Source organism: Botrytis porri (genome assembly GCF_014898465.1).
Source record: "Botrytis porri strain MUCL 3234 chromosome Unknown BPOR_008, whole genome shotgun sequence".
NCBI lineage: Eukaryota > Fungi > Ascomycota > Leotiomycetes > Helotiales > Sclerotiniaceae > Botrytis > Botrytis porri.
In genome coordinates this window covers 1,795,046-1,819,224 of record NW_024066082.1, presented here as the reverse complement: position 1 = coordinate 1,819,224, position 24,179 = coordinate 1,795,046, and the positions used below count along the sequence as shown (strand labels likewise).

The 24,179-nt window shown below is 41.4% G+C and overlaps 3 protein-coding genes across 3 annotated transcripts; 2 read left to right on the top strand and 1 right to left on the bottom strand.

Annotated features, from left to right (window-relative positions):
- Positions 1 to 331: 331 nt before the first annotated feature.
- On the bottom strand, positions 332 to 1,759 carry EAF01_006650 (uncharacterized protein; the record flags this gene model as incomplete). The annotated part of the gene is made up of 1 exon (XM_038914904.1): positions 332 to 1,759. One exon carries the CDS (start codon positions 1,757 to 1,759, stop codon positions 332 to 334), a length of 1,428 nt encoding a protein of 475 aa, XP_038769859.1.
- Positions 1,760 to 10,947: 9,188 nt separating this feature from the next.
- Positions 10,948 to 14,592, top strand: EAF01_006649 (uncharacterized protein; the record flags this gene model as incomplete). The annotated part of the gene is made up of 1 exon (XM_038914903.1): positions 10,948 to 14,592. One exon carries the CDS (start codon positions 10,948 to 10,950, stop codon positions 14,590 to 14,592), a length of 3,645 nt encoding a protein of 1,214 aa, XP_038769858.1.
- Positions 14,593 to 20,564: 5,972 nt separating this feature from the next.
- Positions 20,565 to 22,374, top strand: EAF01_006648 (uncharacterized protein; the record flags this gene model as incomplete). The annotated part of the gene is made up of 4 exons (XM_038914902.1): positions 20,565 to 20,747; positions 20,793 to 20,972; positions 21,021 to 21,251; positions 21,310 to 22,374. 4 exons carry the CDS (start codon positions 20,565 to 20,567, stop codon positions 22,372 to 22,374), a joined length of 1,659 nt encoding a protein of 552 aa, XP_038769857.1.
- Between the last annotated feature and the right edge of the window lie 1,805 nt (positions 22,375 to 24,179).

Sequence of the window (24,179 nt, the reverse complement as noted above, 5' to 3'; positions counted from 1 at the left end):
ACCCCGCATGTTCAGCCAGGCGGACGATAAGAGCTTCTTTATCGAGAATCTATTATCTTTAGAGGGCCAATCGAAAATGATGTCCAGTAAGATGATACCGGATTTCTATGTTTGTATGTGTAGAAGACAAAAAGTATATCTAGACTCTTTCGACGACTTGTATTTTCGGGCGACCCACCACGGCTAGTACGGCATGCTTGATCACTGTGTGGAGACGACGAGCCGAGCCCTTTTCCAACATCCTCCCTGTTGTAAGCAACTTCTTTTGATCCAATCATCCAGATTTGGTCAATCTGTTCTTGTAATTTTAGAGGAGACAAAAGAATATGGATCAAAGATCTGTTCTATATACCCGTCGTACTTCAATTTCAATCCCCGTTACCGCACTTAATCTGTCGAGATGGAGTCGCATAGTACGATCAAGTTTGTATAGATCACGGGTGGGAGTGGAGTCAAATTCCTGATAGTCATACATCAGTAGAAAACGAATGCTTCGAAGATGAGGTGTTGAGATTTTCCAAGCACCCAACCAAAATTGAATTGCCGTGGCTATCCTATGATAATCAACACAATTGTTCCATTCTAGTTCTTTATCATCAGTAAGTGTGAGAACCTCAATATTCTTAGGTACAATGCGTTCAAAATATAAAGACCGGCCATACGGAGGACGACAGCGAAGTCGATTACTCGGGCTTGCGGTAGTTCCCAGCATGAATTCCAAATTAATCTCAAGTCTTTTCAAAGAGTTGAAATTGATGAGTTCATGTAATGATCCTGCGACTCCGATGGAATAAGAATCCGCATTAACCACTTCATTTTCTGCGGAGATAGTGAGGTCAGTCAAGGTATCTCGAACGAGCGACAATGCATCAGTGATAACGTTGTATCGGATCGTAGTTACACTATTGCCATAATGATGCCATCTCCAGCGTAGAGTCTCGAGTCTAGTTGTAACACTTAGGATGTCATAAAGCATACCTGCCTTTACCATGTCAAGATCTAGCGACGTAATGGTTGATGCGACAGGCCTTGAATTTAGAGGCCACCAGTAATCTATGGGAGTAGCTATTGCAGCCGATAGACAAACAATGTTTGGAAAAGATAAAAACGGAAGGACGTCTTGTGGGTTCAGATTTTTGCGTCTAAAGCGACCTATGGTTGTCTGTTTGAAGGTCACATGCTGAAGTCGTTGAAAAGACGCAATTCCACAATTGCCATCTTGGCAAAGAGTCGATCTGAGGACCAAGCCAACGATTTCACTACCATGCGAAAAATTCGGATTCAATCGAAAGTATATCAGATTCGGGAGTTTACACAGTAAGATGGCGACGAAAGCGTCCATATTCCTGTTGCGCAATTCGCTGATCCAAATATCTTCATAATCAGTGTTGAAGGTCTTGATGACCTCAATCAATTGTTCGAGGTCAGTTTCATCCACGGTGAGTCTAACGTCACGAATTGTGGCAAGGCTACGCAGAGATTCGCCACCGCTTCTACCGAGCGTGAGACCTTTTACACGAACCGCTAGGTGGGGTCTCGAGAGTATATTTTTGATGAGTGAAATGATTCGGGGTGGTCTCGAATGTTTCCTCCAATTCAATTGAATCTCAGAGTACAGGAACGGCTCCGCAATCCTATTCAATATCTTGCATGCCCAGAATAAACCATAGAAATGTTCGGCGGAGAGAAACTGAAAGATCATGCAGTGAACTTCGGTTGGACAACGAAGGAGCCCAGCAGCTTGGAAGATAGCTCTCATGTTTAGAATTGGAGGCCTTGATAGAGATTTTGACACGATGAAGACGTGTATGAGATCAAGCTGCTTTGTATACAGAGAAGACCACAGGCGAAGTTAGTGGTGGAGATGAAAATATTTCGAATCTACACTGATCTTGCAGAACAACGATATTTCATCCGTACAATTTCTGTTCTGGAAGGTGCGCTTATCTAGATGGTTACAGTATTTGAAGTTATGAAACTACGCAACTACTCTCTCTGAGGGAAGGTGCCACTCATCTTCGATTTAGATTAAAAAGTCCAGTGACCACCTTCCCCCCATAAACCATAATGTTTGGATTTTTCTTGGGGTTGGAAAGGTCACTGTAGAGAGTAAATAATATGAATTTCGCAGATACCTTCGATTTTATCCCCGTCATTCTGGATATAGCAGGTGTGGAGAGGGGGGATAATCTCTGGAGTAGTTTCCGTAGCCCCATTCAATATTCGCTAATTCTAACCAAACAACAGATTGCCCAAAATAGTATATGCTTTCATATAGAACATAGCTAATAACTCTATCAGCTTGAGAGCTATATATCAAGCATATCGACGGATGAAAAGATCAAAATATTTCCTAATACACCGGGTTACCGTCCGACTGCCAAAAGGTTGCCAAATTTTGAGTGTTCAACTACTTTCAAACATCGAACTGTTCTTCAATTATTGCATTCCTTCTAGATGTTTAACTACATTTAACTACCAAAAATCCCAGATTTATGGGCCACAGTCTTCACCAGTAGATACTTTGAGTTTCCACAATAGGAGGAGCTACGAAAACAAAGTACTCCGTGAAAGAAACTAGCCAGCAATATGTAGTAAATGCGATTGAATATATTTGATTTTCAAATACTTGTTATACATGGAAGATACTGTGACCAACATGATATGAGAAAAACTTCCTGAGATATCAGAAGACCAATAAAAACAGCCAAATGTTGAGTGTGATCAAGGGGCCAGAATCATGAACAGTAATGGATCTTCCTTGAAAACTTCATGTAAAGTATGGCACCATCTTTGATTCTTCACTAGCGATTAAACCACTGGGAAATTCATCAGAGGAGGTTGGGAGACCCAATTTCCAAGCAAATTTCTCTAAGATCAAGTCTGCAATTCAAGAAAATTGCAAACAAATACTTTCTTTCGGGCCCATTGAGAATGCAATAGCTGATCCAATCGCACGGAACAAAGCAATCAAGGACTATATCAAACATCAAAGACGAAGTAAGATTCAAGTAGGCGCAAGAGCTGAAGGGCAAACATCACTGTTTGTTACCTCCCTAACTGGCGATAGCCATCTTACTATCCAGGTATGGCGAAATAATTCGTGTTGCAGGAAAACGATTTTTAGCTCCAAATGAATAACACGCATAACTATCACTCAGCGGAACCACCTCTCCTGTTCCTTTTGATCACTCGACCAAAGTTGATACGCACGTCTATTCTCTTTTTTACATTTCAATTGATGCAAGAAGAGCCATAATATTTCAAGTCATAGATCGAGTATATCCACGAGTCGCCGTTGGTGCGGAAAGAAGAACTGGTAGAGTGTTCGAGCATGGAATACGTTTTCTATTTTGATGTCACGTATACATCTTTCTGCAAATGATTCGATATCGTGGAAGATAGAAAGCATTGTCCAGTTTAAGGTCACAGACCAATTCAACGTGCTTGAGTTTCTAAGTCGAAGGTAATGGATAACACTGAACATACTATGATATCTTTTTACAAGAGGAAGATGTTACATCTGAGGTCACGTGGAAGTGTTCAGAGCTCTTTGAGCCACAACAACAATAATTAGCACCACTTACAACTAATAGCAAGCCCTACAACCAAAACCATTCCTCATCCTTCTAGATCTTCATCCCCTTGGCCCACAACGCTGCCCAAATGCGTCATATGTATTTACCCTCTGCGACTCCACAACCCATGATCGTATATAAAGTTTAACAGCCGAACCTCATAACTCCACTCCACACTCATCAACCTCAACTTCTACATCTACGATAAAGGCAAGGACACTAACTAAATATCCGGAGACTAATAGCCATCGAACAAATAGAAGGCAAGCAATGCGATGAAACATAACAGAGTTTGGACAAAAGCAAGGAAGATAGAAAACTTTATTCTAGAAAGATAGGTAAGGTTAGCGAGATAGGGAGATAGAGGAATGTAAGACAGTAAGACAGTGAACATCAAAGCGCGATAAGAAAATTAGAAGCCTCTTTCTTTGGATTATGTGTGAAATCCCACCTCACCTGTAGATCGATAAATAGATAGATAGGGAGCTAAATAGTTGCTTCCCCGCAGAGACGATGTTTCCTTGCTGTATAGTGTATACAGTGAGTGTATTTAGAAAACTCCGTAGCAAAAACTAGAAGGAAGTGGAGTTGGCATAAAAAGGGGTAGAGCTTCCCCTCCGCCTTCTAGGATTCCCGCTAACCAGGTTAGGTACAAAAGACATCTGATAGCTCCAGCTTCCAGAAGGAAAAATATTCCTTATCAGCGCGAACTATGTATCCGTGTACTCATGCTTAGGTACTTTTAGAACCTAACCATCCACCTAATCCTCATATATCAGATATCAAGTCCTACCGGCCAAGGAACCGACCAAGAAACCGGATGCGGATAAAGTGATCCGGAGGGAAGCCGAGCGGGAGCGGATTGCTGACCGTTATTCATATTGACATCGATATCATATATCATATCATATCATAGCGTTATATTCGTACGACCCCACGAACATGATATGATGCTATATAGAAATCTAGCTCTAGCAGATGTGATATACAGTTGAGGATAAATCGAAGTATAATTTTTATGGTTTCACGGATGGGGAGGATAAATTGGACATGTGAAGAGTAGTTATCTAAATACTCTGTACAATAACGTAATACCCAAACCATATTCTCGGGACGGTCATTTCATGTGATCGGTACAGGTTTGTGCGTGTGCGCCAGAATTTAAAGAGGGAGTTAACAGAGTTGGGAATCTAGGAAATGAACTCGGCAATAGGTGATTATGACAAGACTTGGGTAAAATTCTATTTCTAAAAGTCCGTGTCGGTGTGGTTGTGGAGGTAGAGTAGAGCGCAAATCCATCCATTCACATCTAGATACTTATTGATCTATTCGCAACATACTCTATATCTGAGATATACCTCATGATTTATCGTTCTTACCTACCGCCGTACATATGCCGTACTCACCCGCAAACCCAAACTTCCCTTCCCTCCAATAATCAGCCACACAATTTCCAAACCTACCACGCATACCCAAGCATTCGGGAGGGATCAAGGAACTTATATCTATCAATTTCCCATGCTCCCACCCATTCATCCAAATAATCGTACGGCGTATACATTCGTTCATACCCTATCCTAACCATCTATATCACTGCTTATTATATACTTCTATGACCTATCTACCTATGATCTATATATTTGTGCGCCTTAAATTTCTCACCGACTTTATTTCCTTCGGGCGTTTGTATCAGCCGGTAGTTTTCTTTCCTTCGTATCTTGTTGTTGGGATTTGGGATTGGGATTGGGATTTGGAATTTGAAATTGTTGCGGTGAAGGGGTTGGGAGGATAGGGATTAGGATTTAGATGGAGGGAAGAAGATGCATGGATATGGATTATGATAAATCTAGGAATGAGCTGATGAGATGATGAGGTGAGTCTTACAACAGGAGGGCGGCGACAAAATGTATCCCGCGGAGTTGAATATGAGGTATGGAATAGAATGGAGAGGATGGGGGTGAGATATAGATAAGATATGATAGGAATGGGATGACGGCATGATATCTATCTATACAGAGTAGACATGTATTGACCAACAGACACTGGGAAGACAATATTAATTTTGGATAGCGATCGACCTGATCTGGGATTTCGATAATAGGGAGTGTCTAGATATGGTTTTTGATCTGATTACTTCTGACATCAATGATAACGATGAAACAGGAGAATTGCTTCATCAACCCACAACACGATATACTCACTCACACTCCACTCTATCTCCTGTTAAAACCCCGAGTAACTTTCTAGCCAACGCATCGAGTGTTTTAATTCTCCATATCTCTCTGCGCGTGGACTATGGATCGGATTTTGTTACAAACAAATAAGGCTGTCTGGATGGAGTCGTCACTGTACAAAGTATGTATGGAGCCCTTAAGGATGCGTTTGCGTGACCACCATGAATCCATTCACGGCAAAACAAAAGCGGTGAGATGAATGATTCTATCTAGCTACCTACCTACCTGCGTACCGATCATTATCCATACCTCCATCCCATTGATATGATTATAATCACATCTCTCCGATTTTGATATACAACGTTACAAAGAAAACAGTACATACCTACCCCCTATCAACCCAAGCTCAAGCTCAGCTAAGCGGATAATAATGCTGTATTGATCTGGGCATTTTGTAGGGGAGTCTGAATGACAGGCGTGGGATTGTCTATTACTACATATTCATCTTGTTTATGAAGGATTTACTTACCAATATTAAGTACTCTATTTTCTAGCCACCCTCTTTTGAGTCATTCATTTACATCAAAAATCACTTTTTTAGCTTATTAATAACTTTTTTATTTATAAATAAAATTTATTGAAAATCTATATATATATAATTCAAATCATTTTTAAGTTAACTTATTCTGAAAATTTCAGATTTTTAGGACTTTTCTAAATGAAGATCTAAAGCTTTAAAATATCGATTTTTTAATTTTTATAGGAATTATATATAAATTTAAAATTAGTTTTAAAACTTCAATAACTTTTTAATCAAAATTACTAAAAATAAATTATAAATTTTTATTATAAATTTTCATTATTTATAATATAAAGAATTTAAAAAAAATTGAAAAATTTCAATCAATAAGTATTTAGAAAAATACTTTCGAGATTATAGGGATTATTTTTCCTATTTAAGTTATATCTCTATAACTATTAATTTTTTATATAAATTTAAATTCAAAACCTTAAAAAAAGTAATTACTTTCTTTTCATTAATTATAATTAAAAAGTTATTGAAGATTTAAAATTGATTTCAAATTCGTATATAATTCTTATATAAATTAAAAAATCGATATTTTAAAGCTTTAGATCTCTATTTAGAAAAATCTCAAAAATCTAGAATTTTCAGTATAAGTTTAAATGATTTGAATTATATATATACAAATTTTCGATTAATTATATTAGTTATATTTTAATAAAGATATTAATAAGCTGAAAAAGTACTTTTTAATGTAAAAGGGTGGTCTAAAACAAGAGTGGTCAGAAAGTCGAGTACTCGACTTATATATAAATAAAGGGAGGAGCAAGGTTTTACTATTTATTACTATAAAATGTATCTAGTAAGTTAGTCATTTGAATACATATTTATTATAGTAAAAGCAATTCAACCTCGATATCAGAAACACTTACCCCCCTCCTCTTTCTCAGCCTTCAACTCTCAAAGCATCTCCTAGAAAAAACAGATTCATCCTCTCCCGTAAGTTACAACGTTCCTTAAAAAAAGCTAATAAAAAAAGTCCAAAACCGATATGCATGCACGCACGAGACACATAACAAACAAACACTAACCCCCCAGCCGTTTTGCTGAAGAAAATATACCGGAGGAGGCGTTAATCGTGGATGATACTCTATACTTATATTATATAAGCACATGTAGGTGATTGATTTATAAACTTATCATATTATATTCCGTACATGAGGCGTGCATGAGGCGCACATAAGCTACGAGACGATACGATACATACCAGTAATAAGTAAGTAATATAATATCAGAACAATCGATATATATTTCCGTGCCGTGCCGTTGGCGTTAGCTTGGGAAGTGGGAGGGGCAGATCCAACTTCCGAGTGTGTTTGGAATGGGAAGTTGGGGCGGGAAGGGAAAGGGAGGGGGGAATTCTGGATGTGATTGGGATTATGGGGGTTTGTTGTACAGCGTGAGATGGATGGATGGGTGGATGGATGAGGGCGTCGTGTGGGAGTGTGTTGTGTATTTTGCTGCAGTATCTACCTGATGACTGACTTGATGACTTGGATCATGGATGGAGAGATGGAGTAGAGGAAGGGGTTTGGGAGGTGGGGGGAAGGGGAATTTGACTTTTATTGATGCTTAGATATTTGATTTCTTGGATATGTAATTGGTGATTTTGAGGGATGGTTGAATGGAACGATAATAATAATAATAATAATAATAATAATGTTTTTTGTTGTTCCTAGGGTGATATGAATACAAAAGTTATTACTACTTCTAAATACACATATAGTGTGTCTTCCCCGGATATCTAAAGATGTGAGTCAGAATGTCGTTCAAAGTACTAGTAAGGGATGATATGTGGTTGATGATCTTTGAGGTCGATTTACGGAATCTAGCAGGTGGCAGGCAGATGGCAAACGTAACTAAAGGTGTCAGTCAAAAATGAGAGATGTCAATATCGATAGAGATTGCGATTCGATAAGATTATACAAATGGTCCGAGAACAAAACCAAGAACCTAAGATACCTACCTAGGTACCTCGCTACTATATCTGAACCCACCGGACTGTATCCTCATTCCTACTCTAGTTGAACTCCGAGATCCTTCGGTTGGTCGGCCGGTAGTCAAGCATCAAAAGTACCTAGGTACGAGTATTTCTGACAATGACATCCATCCATACTAGCTGAGGTGAGGCTGGACTAATCATGGAAGGGCCGAGAGAAGAAGGCAAAGGCTGACGAAGGGAAATGATGACCTTGGCGTATACGCAAGTCATTGGGAGTAAACCATTCTAGGACTCCGTAAAGGTAACGCATTCTAATACATTTCTGTAACCCATCTCGTAACAATTGTACCTAGGTATAATATAATCGTTTTAACTGGTTAACTCCCCTTTGCGTACTTGGCTCTTTGAGGAAAGACAGCTCCATCAATCTTTGAAAGTGTTACCAAATAATACTCCATATTTACCTAATTGTTGATGGTGCTCGGGGCAATAAAAACTCTCCACATTATGTACGGAGTGAGTATGTGTTTCTGTGCTCTGTATCTATTTTGCCGTTTCAATTTCCTCAATTTCTCTTTCTTTGCGGCCCGGCTTAACCTATGAAAAGGTCTTTTTGATTTTAGATCGTTTTAAGTGGTGTGGATGGAGGAGTTGAGCTTGCTCGAATGTATTTTGCACACTCATTTGGATTCCGTAGTGTATGAGCTTTGAAGAAGCCAGAAACTTACTCTTGGTATCTGAACTCCTCTAGTTTCTATCGGAGTTACTTGTGCTAGATGAGGGTCTTCTTTCCTAAAGCCTTGTTAAATTTCGTATTGCCTTTTGGATTCATATGAAGGAGGGGAGGAAACGAGGAATTTCCTTATTGTGATGTATGAATAGAAGCAAAGGAATGGAGTATAGAAGCAGAAAACTCTATTCATATCCCGATACATGAAAGATTTATTTGTATGACCAGATATGTATGCACTTTGAAATATTGGAATTCGCCTAGCAACCAATGACCATAGATATATATTCATTGAACCTGGCACGGATAAGAAATTCTGAGGACATCACTTGCAGAGGACCTCATCCAAAAGCTTATGAGAATGTTAGAACGCTTTGCCAAGTAAAATGGAAGTAAGTGCAGTCAGTGTGCACAAGCACAAGCACAAGCACAAGCACAAGCGCAAGCACAAGCACGTACAAGCCTATAAGGCGAGGCAAGGTGAAGGAACTGAGAAACTAGAGATTAGAAAAGAGAATCGTCGTTTTCTTCAAATGGATGTGAATTTGAAGTGTGATCAAGGAAAAACCTGGAATGTATGGACTGATAAGTCTAGATTGGGACCACAGTTGTTGTTCCCCCCTCTCTATTTTATGTGTGGTATTAGAGTAAATCTTGATCGTTTGACTTCCTTCTAGGTTTATATTGCTTGACCGCTTATTCCAGAAATTCTTGATCGAGATAGAGGTAGATGGAAGGCATAGGTGTGGATGAGGTAGTTTGGTGAAAGAATATACCATGAGTGAGTGAGTGCGTAGCTGTTTGAGTAGTGTCCTGAGGACTAGGTGGTTAGTTATATTCGATGATATATACATATATAAATATACATATATATACACCTAGCGATCAACAATATAGCCAAATGTGTTTTATACCAGAAGAACTAGTCAAGCTTAAGATAGATCATAGAACTTAAGGCTAAATCATGAGACGAAAAGTTCAAACTTCCAAGATGCTACTGCGTAGACGTGCTAGGTAGCTCCTAGGACTAAATGACTGCTTATGTACATACTAGGGAGTAGCAAGCGTCACAAACTACCTACCTTCTTAGAATCCTAGATAGTTTGACTTTCTCATCGAACTTATACTCAAAAGAGAATATTTCCCGGGAAAGAAAGATTCATAACGAGATCCACCATACTACTATACCACCATACTACTATACCACCAAACCACCATACCACCATACCACCATACCTTAGACCGACCCATGCATGATGACCCATAGACCCATAGCCCGAGAATCACCCCATGTACCATATCTAACAAGAACGGGAACCATCTGATTCGGAATCTAAATCTGATTCTCAAACCCTCTAACCTGATGACTTCCAAAATCTTTTGATCTTCTCCATATACATCTACATCTACATCCACATATACATATACTTAATGGTTAAAATGATCAAGAATTGATTTGAGAAATCATTAAGATTCTTCATCTTACATTTTGGAGTCAATTTCAACACATTACTCATCAACAACACATCGATTCACTTCTCATCCACATTCTCAGTCCTATTATAGGTTATATCATCGACAGCCAAAATACACCAGACACGACCACGACCACGATCACAATCACGATCACAACCACAATCACAACCATATCTACTCATTCACCATCTCACTCCTCACTCGGCTCAATATTCTCATTCTCATTCGTCTTCGTTTCGCGTCACCTTTACGGAATTAATAATACCTCAACCAAAGGATCCTACAATTCAATTCAATACAATACCCCAGTCATTTTCTTTTCCGTCGCGACAATGGCCATTCCGAAGCAGCAGTATCGTCATGCCTTCTGCTAAACTCAACTCTCTCAACCCTCATAAGTCGACAGAATTCAAAAAGATAAAAACACAACCTAACCATTTAAATATATTCGAGTACCTTCCAGCATGTCTCTACTGGGGAAATTGTTCTCTAGTACACCATCTGCTGGACCAACCACCTCAAGATCTTCCAATCCTCTGGATTCCAATTTGGAGGATCATTTTACCTACAACTTACTCTTCCCAGATGCCGAAGCTTTGTGTCACAAAGACCAACTCTTCCCCTTCTCATCGGGAACCGTACTTGCGCCTGCAAATGCGCACACTTTTGACGTCAATGGAGAAATCGATTTGGACCTGCGCGATGTTCGAGTAATTATTATGCAGGAAGCTACATCAACCTCTGGAACTCCATACGTATTATACGATAGTCACACACCTCCGCCAACTTCTCCTTCTCTTGAAAGACAAAATTCAAATGGCTCTGCATTCCCTACAAGGTCCGAAAACCGGCGATCGGTCCCTCCACCACGAAAGACATCCGTAGGACAAAATTCAAGACCGGTCGTTATACAACAGGATACTACAACTGCTCGAGGTTTTGGCGGCGCATTCGATCGGAGATCAACACATAAATCACATTTAAGTTATACAGAAACTGAAGGCCAACGTTCGCTGAGGGAATACAAAGAGGAGGTTACAACTATCTCGAATTGCATATTTGGAAATTCCGAAGTTTTGGCATACAAAGGGACTGGTACAAAGGTTCACATCTTGCCATCGGAGTCAAGATCCTTTGTAGGACCTAGTTCTTATGCTGCAGACGGTTCTTATGGCAGATCAAGTATGCGAGGTAGTAAATTGACACAATCTTTCACTTTGGAAAACGTCGTAGGTCCTACTCCCGCTGGGCTTTCAACAACCACATCTTCACGGGGACAAGATCGAAAAAAGGTTCTCATTACGCGCATGTTTCCAGTACCTCTACCAAATGATGACGTCGAGACTCAAACACCAATTGCAGGACCAGACAAGGATGGATATCCATTTCCAAAAGTTAGTGTTGCTGGCACTCCTGAAAAGAAGCCTCAGCCAAAACAGAAACGGACTCCTATGTATGCGGTCGGATTGATTGTCCATTTGCCAGCTTCACCACCTCGTGCACCTTCAGTGCCGAACTCTCGATCTAGCTTTCGCGCATCAAGTTCCTACAATGAACAGGATTCATTTCCATCATCTTTCAGTTCCACAAAACGTGCAGGTTGGACCATGCTCGGTTCTGGTTATGGCATCGACTCTTTGGAATCTTCGATTCACAGTGATGTGGATGATCGAATTGATATGATTACTCAACACTGGGACATTATCACTCGAACTCTCACTCATCTCCAAGCAGTTGCAACTGAATCTTTGGTATGCCTTCTTCGACAAGCCGATATCAGTTCCCCTGGACCTCGTCGCGAATCACACTCTCGAGCCCCTTCGGCTAGTGTATCAATCGCTGGTAGAAGAGCAGAGGACGCTAAGCCATTCAAGTTACCCAAGACAAATGCGAAATTAGTTCAGCTTAGTCAAAATTGCTTGGTACAAATTCACAAAATACATAAAGAAGTTGATGCTTCACGCCAAAGGATTGTTAGTGGTATCAAAGGTCTTCAGGTGATTACTGGTCAAGGTCGATGGGGAATTTGGCGTGAAGAAGCCAGATTGGCTGAGAGGTGGGCTGGCGGAAAGGATAAGGGATTTTTCTTCTTCAACTTACTAACTGGGTTTTTGGGTAATCACACTGAATGGTTACAAGCATTGGGACCTAGTTGGTATCGTCGGAGACACTATCAAATTCAAAGATCTCACAAAGATGAAGAGATACCTCTTCCCGCGCGAACCATCATTGTTTCCAATGACAAAATGGCAGCAAGACGGTTGATCTTTTTGCTCTCTGCTTTTCTACCCGCGAGTCCACAACTTACATCTCGGGCTCATCGGCCTAGCACGTCGATATCTTTGGGTGGATGCTCACAATCTCCTCCATCTTATATCATACCTATCTTGAGAGAAGATTCACTTCGCCGCAAGATCAACAAACGCTCTAGTACATCACGAACCGCCCACCCGCGATCTGTGAGCTTTCCCGCTCAATCCGCTCAAACTTCACAATCTTCTAAACCTTCATCGGAACAACCCAGTGGCCTTGGAATTACAGTTCATGATGGTCAACAACGTGACAGATCATCATCCGATATTTCCCAAATTAAAACAGCAAATTTGCCAATTCCTGGCAGTGACGGTGGAACTCGAAAGAGCAGCACTGCAACAACAAGGACTGCCACACCAATCACAACAGTTCCACATTTCTCCACGAGAGCTCCAGTCAGAGGAACTGGACCTATACCTAGACCAGGAAGCAGTGGTAGTCTTGCAGCTGATGATCTACTTCGATCTTTGAAGAGAGGTGAAAGCTCCGGTCAATACAGTAATGTAAGCAATGATTCTCAAGGTCAGAACTCAAGATGGGGTAGCATGATTAGTGGTTTCTGGAGTACAAGAAGAAGGCCATCTACAACCAACACGTCAGCTACATCAACGGATGAAGTCGAAATCAATGATCCTTATTACAGAGATATCACTTCACAACCTCGTGGTAAGTTATCAGATACCACTGAGACTGACGCTCCTTTGACAAAGTCAAAAGACCAACAAGATCGCGAGTTAAGGAACTCGGAATCCGGAAGTACCGAGACCGCCAGAGCAATCGAGCCAAGATCAGAGCAACAAGACGATGAGATTAATGAGCAAGTGATTCAAACACCGGAGCGAAGACCAGATCCTTCGGGAGCTTATGAGTCACCAGTCAAGACTACAATTGCTGATGATGGTGCCATTGAAATCGATGTCCCTCTACCTGATTATTTGGCTTTCGAAACGGCTGTCAGCTCGCCATCAAGCAGTGGATATTTGTCTACGCCTGGTTTGGGAAATGGCCTCGAAGGTTTCGAACATTACTCACGTGCGGGACCAGATTCAGACACTACGATAAATGTCGGCGGTTACCTACCCCGTTATCATCCAGATTTTGCATTACAGGCAGTGCCTTCCCATGCGGATCTTATCGCTGAAATTAAGGAATCAATGAGAGCAGAGCCAACACCTCTCATCACATCAACACCCCATGCGGAAGATGGTCGCGCAGATCGATGGGTTGATATTTCTAGTGCATTGGTAGCTGATACTACCAACTTCACAATTACTCATATTCGTTACAGACGACTTGTGAAGCTTAAGGAGAATGTGGATCCTACAACTCCAGCTATCTCCACTTCATTAGAATCAAAATATGGTAATGTTTACTCTGCCGTACTACTCACGCCATCTTTTGAAGTGTATGACGATCACGAAGATCAGTTTATCGAAGATCAGTTAGTCAGCATGGATGAAACATTGATTGAAGCTGTTGAGAGAATTATTGCTCGATCAGGTCAAGCTTCTAAGCAATCATCAGCATGTTCATCTAGATCTACAAGCAGAAGACCTGCTATTGGAAGGGAAAGATCCAATTCAGATACCAAGACTGTACCTGAGGTTAGGACGAATCTCGAGGTTCCAAGAAATGAGTGCAAGAAAATGGTTCTTAGTGCTCTTGAGGAAATCGTGAAGGAAGTAGCAGAGAGTCGAGACGAGACTGTTGGAAACCACAGATTAGAGGGCAGGGAGAAAGAAAGCTTCTTAAGGGAAGGAGTCAGAACTTGGTTAGGAACTGTGGAAAGTGTGTAATAATCACCATGACGAAGAGAGATTCATGGCATTACTGTTTTTTTTTTTTTTTTTTCACGTTTGTATCAACAACACAACTAAACTAACGGCCAACATCATACGGTTCTCAACGATACCCAACAGACAATGTACCACCAATACCAAACATTAAACATGGAGTCTTTTTTATTTATAGAATTTTAGCGTCGGCGTTCGGAGGAAGAAATCTTGCTATGATTGGACAGGGCGAAAGCTCGACACGGCAAAATTTGCTTTTTTGGCTCACAACGCTTTCATGTGAGCAAGTATTCTAGGTATTTCTGCGATTATACCATTTGCATTTTAGGGAGAATGGTTGGGTGGATTGTTATACATCGGGGTCTGGAATGGGTTGGGAATTTTCATTTACACGGATGGGGTGGGTATACAAGGATGGCTGGATGGACATGATAGGGAATTGGGTTGAAAGAGGAGTTCTTTTTAATGATCGAGGGAGGATATGATGAGAGATGAGATTTATTTTCGCATGAATGCGAAGAATGGATGATGGACGATGGGCATGATATTGTGGCAATAGTCATGCAAGGTATAGGAGCAGAGAATATTGTGGAATGGATAGAATGACTTTTAGGTCGTTCTGGATACTTCGATGCTCATCTCTTGGTTAATTTTCCTTTTGTGGGGTGGAGAAAACTTGCTCTGAATCTTACAATTTGCATTTGCTACTATCTTCAATGGCGTGGTGGGCTGTGCACGTGTGCATTTGCATATATGTTTGATGATGAAGCGAACTATCCGTCCGAAATATTACCATGGCGGATGAGTGGAGAAGGTGGAGCCATTCCGAGTAGGGGTCTTTCATGGTCGGTGCGGTGATTGGAGAGGCGGGGTGGAGAGGGTTTTTTAGAGGCACATGTGCTGTGGAGTGGAGATCTATGGTTGGTTGTCATGCAATTACTTGACACGACATGGATGATTGAAGATTTACCTAGGTATGGATTTACTTTAGAGTAGGTAGGTCGATTAATGGAGAAATTCAATATCGGAATTTGATTTGACGCTTCTGCGGGTTTGACTGTTCATGTGATGATATTTTGTGTACTGTGAAGAAAGGAAAAGTTGAAACGAATTATTGTTTGGTTGTTTTTTGATGAGGCGAACGTGTTGAATGGATTTAGTGTGTTTGGTGCATGTGTAAGTGATGAGTGGAGTATGAGGGATTTTCAGGTCGCTGCAGGATCTTAGTAGCGGGGAGTAGCGCGAGGATAGCTTGAAATTAGCTTGAAAACATATCGCTTAGTGTGTACGAATGGTTCGTTTGTGCTGAGTGCTTGTGTAGATTTTACGCTTGTATGTACGGAGTATGAGTATGTTGTTATGCATATTTAGTTTATGTGTGTGTGTGTGTGTGTGTGTGTGTGTGTGTATGTATATATGTATGTATGGAGACTAGTGTAGTGAGGGTAGTGTAGTGTAGTGTAGTGTAGTGTAGTGTAGTGCTAAAGCCTGAAGATTGAAGAATTTAAGGATTGGAGAACTGAATGATAGATGATGGATGATAGATGATGGATGATGGATGATGGATAATAAATGATGGATAATAGATGATGGATAATGGATAATGAATGATAGATAATAAATAATAAATAATGGATGATGGATTAATGTATGGACTTGTATATTTATGTATGTGTATGCGTGTGTGTGCACGCGTGTACGAATATTTTTGTATATAAAATGGATATTATAGATCATGTGTTCTGGGTGGGTGATGGATGTAAATAAAGGGTATGTATGTATGTATGGTTACTGGTTAATTGTTACTGGTTAGCTAGATACTGGTGCATGGGGTATAGAAAGAAGGAAAGAGGGGTAGGGGTAGGGGGGATTTGTAGATGGTCATTTGCATATGGGAAAAACTTGTATTTTGTGGTGTGGGACTTAAGGGGGTGGTTTATATCTGGGATTTGGGACTTTGGGTGGTGGGATAGATGGGGAGACGATGGATATGAGGAATGAAAGGGGGATGGGGAAGTAGTTGTTGGTAGTCTGGAGTTCTGAGAATGGGGTGGAATGGAATGGAATTGTGATGGGAAGTCTGGGAGTTGGGTAATGAAAGGGGGGTTTTTATCTAGGGTGAGGTGAGCCGAGGGGTTTGGAGTGGTTTGGAGTGGTTTGAGTTGTTTTGAAGGGGGAGAGAGAATGGTGCGAGAAGGCGAGAGAAAGGAAAATGGAAGAGATGAAGATGTTTTGGAGTCTGGATTTGGATTTGAGAATATTGTTCATTTTATTTATGAATGAGGAGAGGTACTGTACGAAGGGGGATTTGAACGGATGTGGATGTGGATGTGACTCTCTTAAATGGGGAGGGAGGCGGAAAAGAAACGGGAAAGAAGGGGAAGAGGGAGATGTAATGAGGGAAGCTGCTTGCTTGCTCGCTGTGAAAATCCAGATCGAAGATACAATAGAGATTGATATGAGCTTGAAGGGTATTGCCATTTTGGAAATTTAGAAATATGGGTGGGTGTCTCCTGAGTCATAATTGGAAGTTGTGCGGATGGGATTGGGAGGTTGGGACTTTGGCAGAGATGGGAGTGGATGTGGTAGATTTCCATGGATTTGGGTGTATTTTGAGGTTTGTGTTTCACTATTTACTAGTGCGGGAGTTAAGGTTGTGAGGAGTTGGGAATAGCGGATGTGAGATATGGGATATGGGACGGTGATATATGGAGTAGGTAGGTTGGTGGTTGATGGTGGATGGCTTACGGGGAGGGAAGGAGATTGCGAAAATCAAATAAGGTTGTGTAGAAGAGGGACTAATCAGAGTTGTGTTGGTGATGGGCAGGTTAGTATGTGGAACTGAGAGGATTGTGATGGGAGTTGGATATGTAGGATTTAGAGTTGGATGAGAATAAGCCAGAAGATTGCAGTGGAGTGAGTATGTCTGTTGATAGTTCTTGGGATAGGGAGGAGAGAAGTATTGAGTGGGAAGGAGGACATTTTTCTATATTAAGAACCGAGCAATAATGGATGCTGGATGTTACATGTGTATTAAAATATAATTCGAGACATACGATGACTGTTCCAGGTTTGCGCAAAAGCATCAGTAACGGTGTACTTGAGTAGACAGATAGGTGTAACTAAGTATATGTATATTTCTGAAAACAAGAATCTTGATAGATCACGCCTACTTGAAGTATGATTTCTTGTCATGATTAGATTTAAATTAGCATATTTGTTCTACAATCGATATGAAGCAAGTCTTGTTCCAAACACATGAATATTTACGAAGAAGTCTATCGATAACTAGATTTGTTTTGACGATACAATCTCTTTTCATTGATTTCAACGTCAAGAACCTCCATGTTTGCCATGCGTTTAGCAAGCAGATGAAATATTAAATAAATTTTGGATATGATTTTAACGGAACTACAAATTCTCTGTCATTCTCCTCTGCTTGTAATGAGATTTGATGCATTTGAAATAGTTTCGCTGTGTGCTATCAATTTTAAGGGGCTGTCGGGTAAGAATTTACTCGGTAGGAAGAAAAAGAGCACATTCCGAAGATAAGCCGCGCTGTGCTCCCTCTTGCTTTTCACGGTGATAATTACAATACTTGCTCTTTTTCAGAAGAATGCGTAAGCAAGGAATGTGCCAGCTATTTCGAAGATTTCGGAACTTTTTTTAGATTGCAAACGTGTCCGATTTGGAAATGTAGATATGTCATATTTTGAAAAGTTTGTCAATCCATGACTCACGTAAAAACGTGAGAACATGAGAATCACTGTACACGAAACGGACTTTGAAAAGTCACCAGCGAGGGGAGACTAGTGGGAAAAGAGTTTATTTTAGGCCCGCTTCGATACCTCAAGGCATCGAGAAGTGAAAATAGCCTCTAAATACATCATGGGGATTGAGCTTGGCTATTCTCGGCCCCGAGGACATGATTCTATCCAATAGGTACCAGGAATCGTTTGCATGATGGATAGAGGTGACTCTGTTCCAACAAGTTCCAAGATTAGGTAGAGTTCAATGGCTCTCTTGGGGTTTGACTGCCGTTCTACAAAGTGGACGAACCCCGTATTGTGTGGAATCCCGTGGGTGTGGAAATTCCAAATTTATCTAATGTGTCCCTTTCTTCACATTTGATCGAAACTATATGCAATGACTTTTGAAAATCAACAACAAGTCATTGCAATTCTAGAAGGACGTCAAAATTAAATGATGGATACATCCGTTTGTGAAATAAACTTTTAGGGTTGAAGCGGCTGAGGACTCAGTGAAGAGATGTGAAGATTAGATTAAGGTTAGAGTTCAACTAACCATGCTCGGCGAAGTAGCTTGGCTTGAGGCCGACTATCTCAAAATCCGATCTTAAATCAATCAAATCTTCACAATCAACCAAGAATATATCCAAACAATGGCGTTATAGAAGGAATCTTGGACGGAAGGCCTTGGAGATGTAGAAGGTAGAGATCAGATTGCTTATATATTTGGCAAAGTTTGATCGTAATTTATCTGATCTTCGAATTTGGCACTAGTGTCGGGACCGAGAATATCTGTAAACGTAAAAATAAGTCGTCTCAAGTATGAATTTACAGCGCTAGCTCGTGCCTTGCACAGATCTTGGATGAGGGAAATTGCCGCGATACTAGTGGCCTCAGTATTAAGTAAAGGAGACTAGGAACCATATTTATATAAAAAAAAGCATTGTTCCCGAAACCTGATCTATGCGTATGCTCGCTGATGTCGGGACCGAACTGTCTTTCTTTGTCTGAGCTACCGGCATGAACACGCGTCTTTGTTGCGTGCCGAATAACTAGAATGAAGATGGAAGGACCTAGTGCACAATGCGAGTCAATTTAAGGATTAATTGAGTCGTTTCGGGTTTAGGGAAATACAACCTGACTTGTGAGTCAATGTGATAACGTCGTGGAGCGCTAATGGTATCCCATCCCCTATTATATGGTTTGTATGTGAGAAGGTTGAAATGGGAAAATACCGGTAGCTTGGGCTGACGACGCTGGTGTTTTTCAGACGAAGTTATTACCGTGCAGGTGAGTTTCACAAACTCGTCAGCGTGCGCGGGTAAGTTGGCTTTCAGATGAATTTCGGATGACTGCTGTAAATTCTCGTAGCCTCAAGAAGACTGGGAATGGTCTACCAATACCAAAAATTCTTGCTCGGCTACTAGCCAATCTCGTCCGCGGCTCACCATCGGAGACTTTTTGGAATAACCTTATTGTCTAGTCGACAGAAGGACTTAACGCAGAAAGATGAGAATCCTTTGTCGTGAGGTAAACTTATGTTTAATGCCAATTGCCATTATCACCAATATGACTCTGACGTCCCTTCTGTGTCTGCTCTAGCCTCCCGGACCTCGCCTTTGTTCTATTAAGCTCGTTCTGGTAAGGTGCTACCCAAAGAACTTTGATTTTAGTTCAGTTCTAAGAGAGCGGTCAAACTAATCTGATAAATACAATGGAGACATGATGGAAACTTTCCGTAGTAAGGTTACGCGTCTACGCAAATTTCCCAGCTCCAAAACGCTTCCACTGCCGGTCCGCAAGTCTAGCTAACAAGATCCTGACCGGTATGTCAATTACAACCAAGGCATTTCATACTCTTTGACCATCAAATGGCTCTACCATAATTTCAAGCAAACACAACTAGACTATTGAGATTGCGCGTCTCATAGGGCGCAAGCAATAACACTAGGACTTGCGTACTTGCACGGTGTATGCTGGGATGCATGGTGGCGTGTAACATCCAATCTAGTTATTGATGCTATGCTGAACGTCGAGTCGAGATCGACAAGGTGGGACAAACGTTTCCATCTCTTTTCTCAATGTTTATAATATCTCAGAGTTCTCCTCCAGATTATTTCTCCTCATCATCAGATTTCAGTCCTTTCATTCGCTTACCACCCGACGATCTGAACTAATACTTCAACTTCAACGACATTCTTTCTATTTTATTTTTCGATTCCAGTTATGCGCCAGTCGATGCGAACTGGAGCTGTTGCAGCTATTGCTGCTTCAACAGCAAACGCCGCCTCCCTTGCAGATGTTTGCACTGTTATCAACGTCCAAGCTGCTTTACCCGCAAACGGAACATTGAACGGCATCAACCCAATCTCACCTTCCGTTACCGCTAACGCCGTTTACAACGCCACAGTTAATTCGGTAGCTTACAACTACTGCAACGTTACTGTTACCTAGGCTCATCCTGGTAAAGACGAGGTTGTCGTTTGGTACAACTTTCCAAGCCCAGAGGACTGCAAGAGCCGTTTCTATGTTGGCGGTGGAGGTGGATATACTCTTGGTGCCGACCCAGCTTTAGGATTACAATATGGTGCCGTTGCCGGTGTTTCAGATGCAGGTTACGACGCCATTGGTGGGGTCAACCTTGACTATGTTGTCTTGACTGGAAACGGATCTCTTAACTAGGATAACATCTACATGTTCTCATACCAAGCACTTGGTGAGATGACCAAACTTGGAAAGGCCATGACTTCATTGTTTTATGGTAGCATTAATTCAAGCGCAAAGGTCTATACCTACTATGAGGGATGCTCTGATGGTGGACGTGAGGGTATGTCCCAAATTCAACGATTTGGCTCCGAATACGATGGTGTCATTACTGGCGCTCCAGCTTTCCGATATGGACAACAACAAGTCGTAAGTTAACCCCTAACCCAGAAAAACCTAAACAATAGCAATTACTAATCTCCACCAGGATCACTTGTTCTCCAACGTTGCCGAGGTTATGATGAACTATTTCCCACCTACTTGTGAGATGGACAAGATCGTCAACATGACAATCGAGGCTTGCGATCCGCTTGATGGACGTACCAATGGTGTCGTATCCCGAACTGATCTTTGCAAGCTCAACTTCAATCTTAACAGCACCATTGGCGCTGCTTACTATTGCGAGGCCTCATCTAGTAGCTCCCTTGGATTTGCTTTCGGTCAAAAGGTCAAGAGACAAATGGGTCAATCCACCGCCTCTACACCTGCTCAGAACGGAACTGTCTCTGCTGAAGGCGCTGCTCTCGCTGCTCAACTCTACGATGGTATGATTAATTCCAAGGGTCAGCGTGTCTACCTCCCATGGCAGCCGGCTTGTGCATTCCAAGATGCTACTAGCTCCTACGACAACACTACCGGCACATGGGGAGTTGATATTGCTTCCACTGGAGGTGAATTCGTTACCAAATTCATCCAAAGACTTGACCTCGACAACCTTGCTTCGCTTGAAGGCGTCACCATGGACACTCTCCAAGAATGGATGACCGAGGCCATGGTCATGTATATGGACAGTTTACAAACCACTCTCCCTGACCTTACTGAGTTCCAAGAATTTGGAGGAAAGCTCATTCATTACCACGGAAAATCTGACGACAGTGTCCCAACCGGTTCTTCAGTCCACTACTACGAATCTGTCCGCTCGATTATGTATCCAGATCAAGAATTCAACGCTAGTGTCTCCTCCCTTAAGGAATGGTACAAGCTTTTCCTTATCCCAGGAGCCGCCCATTGCAGTACCAACACTCTTCAACCAGGCCCTTACCCAGCCGATAACATGGCTACCATGATCGACTGGATTGAGAACGGTATCGAGCTAGAGAGACTCAACGCTACTGTCGGTAGCGGTACCTACGAGGGTGAGGTTCAAAAGCTCTGCGCCTACCCATTGAGACCTATCTGGGATGCCGAGGGTACTTTCTCTTGCGAGTATGACCAAGCTTCCATTGACAGCTGGACTTACACTTTCGATGCATTCAAGATGCCAGTCTACTAGATATGTCTTAGTGTTATACCAAGAGGTATACCAGAGATGGAAATGGTGTGCGAATAGAGTGGGCGGGTGTATCTGTAGCATTTGATTGGAGTCGAAAAGGTTATCGCATGCGTAGCTTGATTTTTCCTTCTTCACTTCGTGTATATTTTGCCATTCTGCATTAGCAGTCTTTTATATCAACCAATTTCTGCCTTCACCTTAATTTCCCTATAACATTCGAGGCCAAAATTAGCCTATTAGCCTATATAAGGAGCATATTATATATATCTAAAAGCTCACGTATAAATAATTTCCCTGTGAGCTTTCATTTAAGTTGTATCGATCGACAAAGAGCCGCATAACAGTCAGAAAAGATCTAGAGTATCAGATATAACCCTTCTGGGAAAGAAAAGATTGTGAATCTTTCATTTCACCACACTAAACTCGAAACGCATTAGAATGCACAGAAGCTAAAGTGCTTATCTGGAAAGCGCTTCGTTAGGATAGATTCTGAATCATTGCAATGCGGGACGAGGTAAATCTATGCTAGAAGTTTAGAGATTGTGATACTACAAAGTATGTGCAGGTGCTCATGTACTGAGGTGGATGTGTGTGTTGGTCAACAGTTCGCATATCTGATCTTTCCGATATTCCAGTGGAGGTGATTTTTATGGCGCCCTTGTGAGTAGATGTAGATCACACAAATGGGATAAGTCACCTGGTTACTTGCCAGATCTGGTAGAAAAAGAGTTCCAAGAAAATCACTACTGTATTGAGAATACTTCTTCGTTAATCCGTGGTTGGTGAACACTAGGTCATTTGATAAATTGAGGGGTCGAGGTGGATAGCGCTAATGGTGGGGTTAATTCTATGAGCAGGGTTCGCATGAAGCGCAGTTTATTTTATTTTTCACTCTGCATAGAATGTGGGGCATGAATTTATACGTTTCATTATTTTTTCATGTGTTATGATGTTGTATTGTGCGTTGTACAATTGTGTTTTGTGTTGATCTGAATGACCCTTCGGGGTTCGGGACGAAATTACCAGCAATGTGCTTGTTGATGTCGTGATCCAGCATTAGCGGTTTGTGGTAGAGTGAGGCGAAATGGAAAAGAGTGGTGTATGAAGCTCAAGGATGACCGTTGATTAGAGATTTGAGGATATGTCTAGCAGCTTACCCATGTTTATGCGGCTCAAGGAGGGGCAATGGAAACTAAAATCAGGATCCAAGATCTTCCGTTGATAGGGGTCTAGTGGTCCAGTGGCGGTTAGAAGGGATTCCAATGCTTTGTGTCGCCTCTACTTGGGACAGAAACAAGTAGCACAAACTCAATGTGGGTTTCTTCCATCGAACCACTTGAATGCCGCAAGCGCGGATGATCAATGATCTATTTCGGTGGCAAATCACCTCCATGGCGGGGTGAAAATGACTGGAATCAGGGTCCAAAGTTCATGTCGGTGAAGAAGTGCCAATGCACTCCTGGTGGGGACGTTGATGGGGAGTTTGCCATGATTCTAAAACGTTGCTGCCGGACATTTATAGCGCTCATGAATCATCGAGCGCTGTAACCGCAGATAGCACGTCAAGAAGCTTTGAGCTTGGGCATGAGCATGAGCGACGCTGTTGAGGCAGTATTCTAATTGGAACAGGACACCTTTAAGTAGCCCAGACCTATTGGGCTAATATGCTCCCTTGAGTAGTTTTGGTCTTATGGAATGTTAAAAATTCTAACCTTACAAGGTATCCTAAATATCATGCACAAAAGCAGCCGAAACTAGTGTTTTAGCTGACTTACTTGATTTGGAAGTAGTTCCTATTTGGGCAA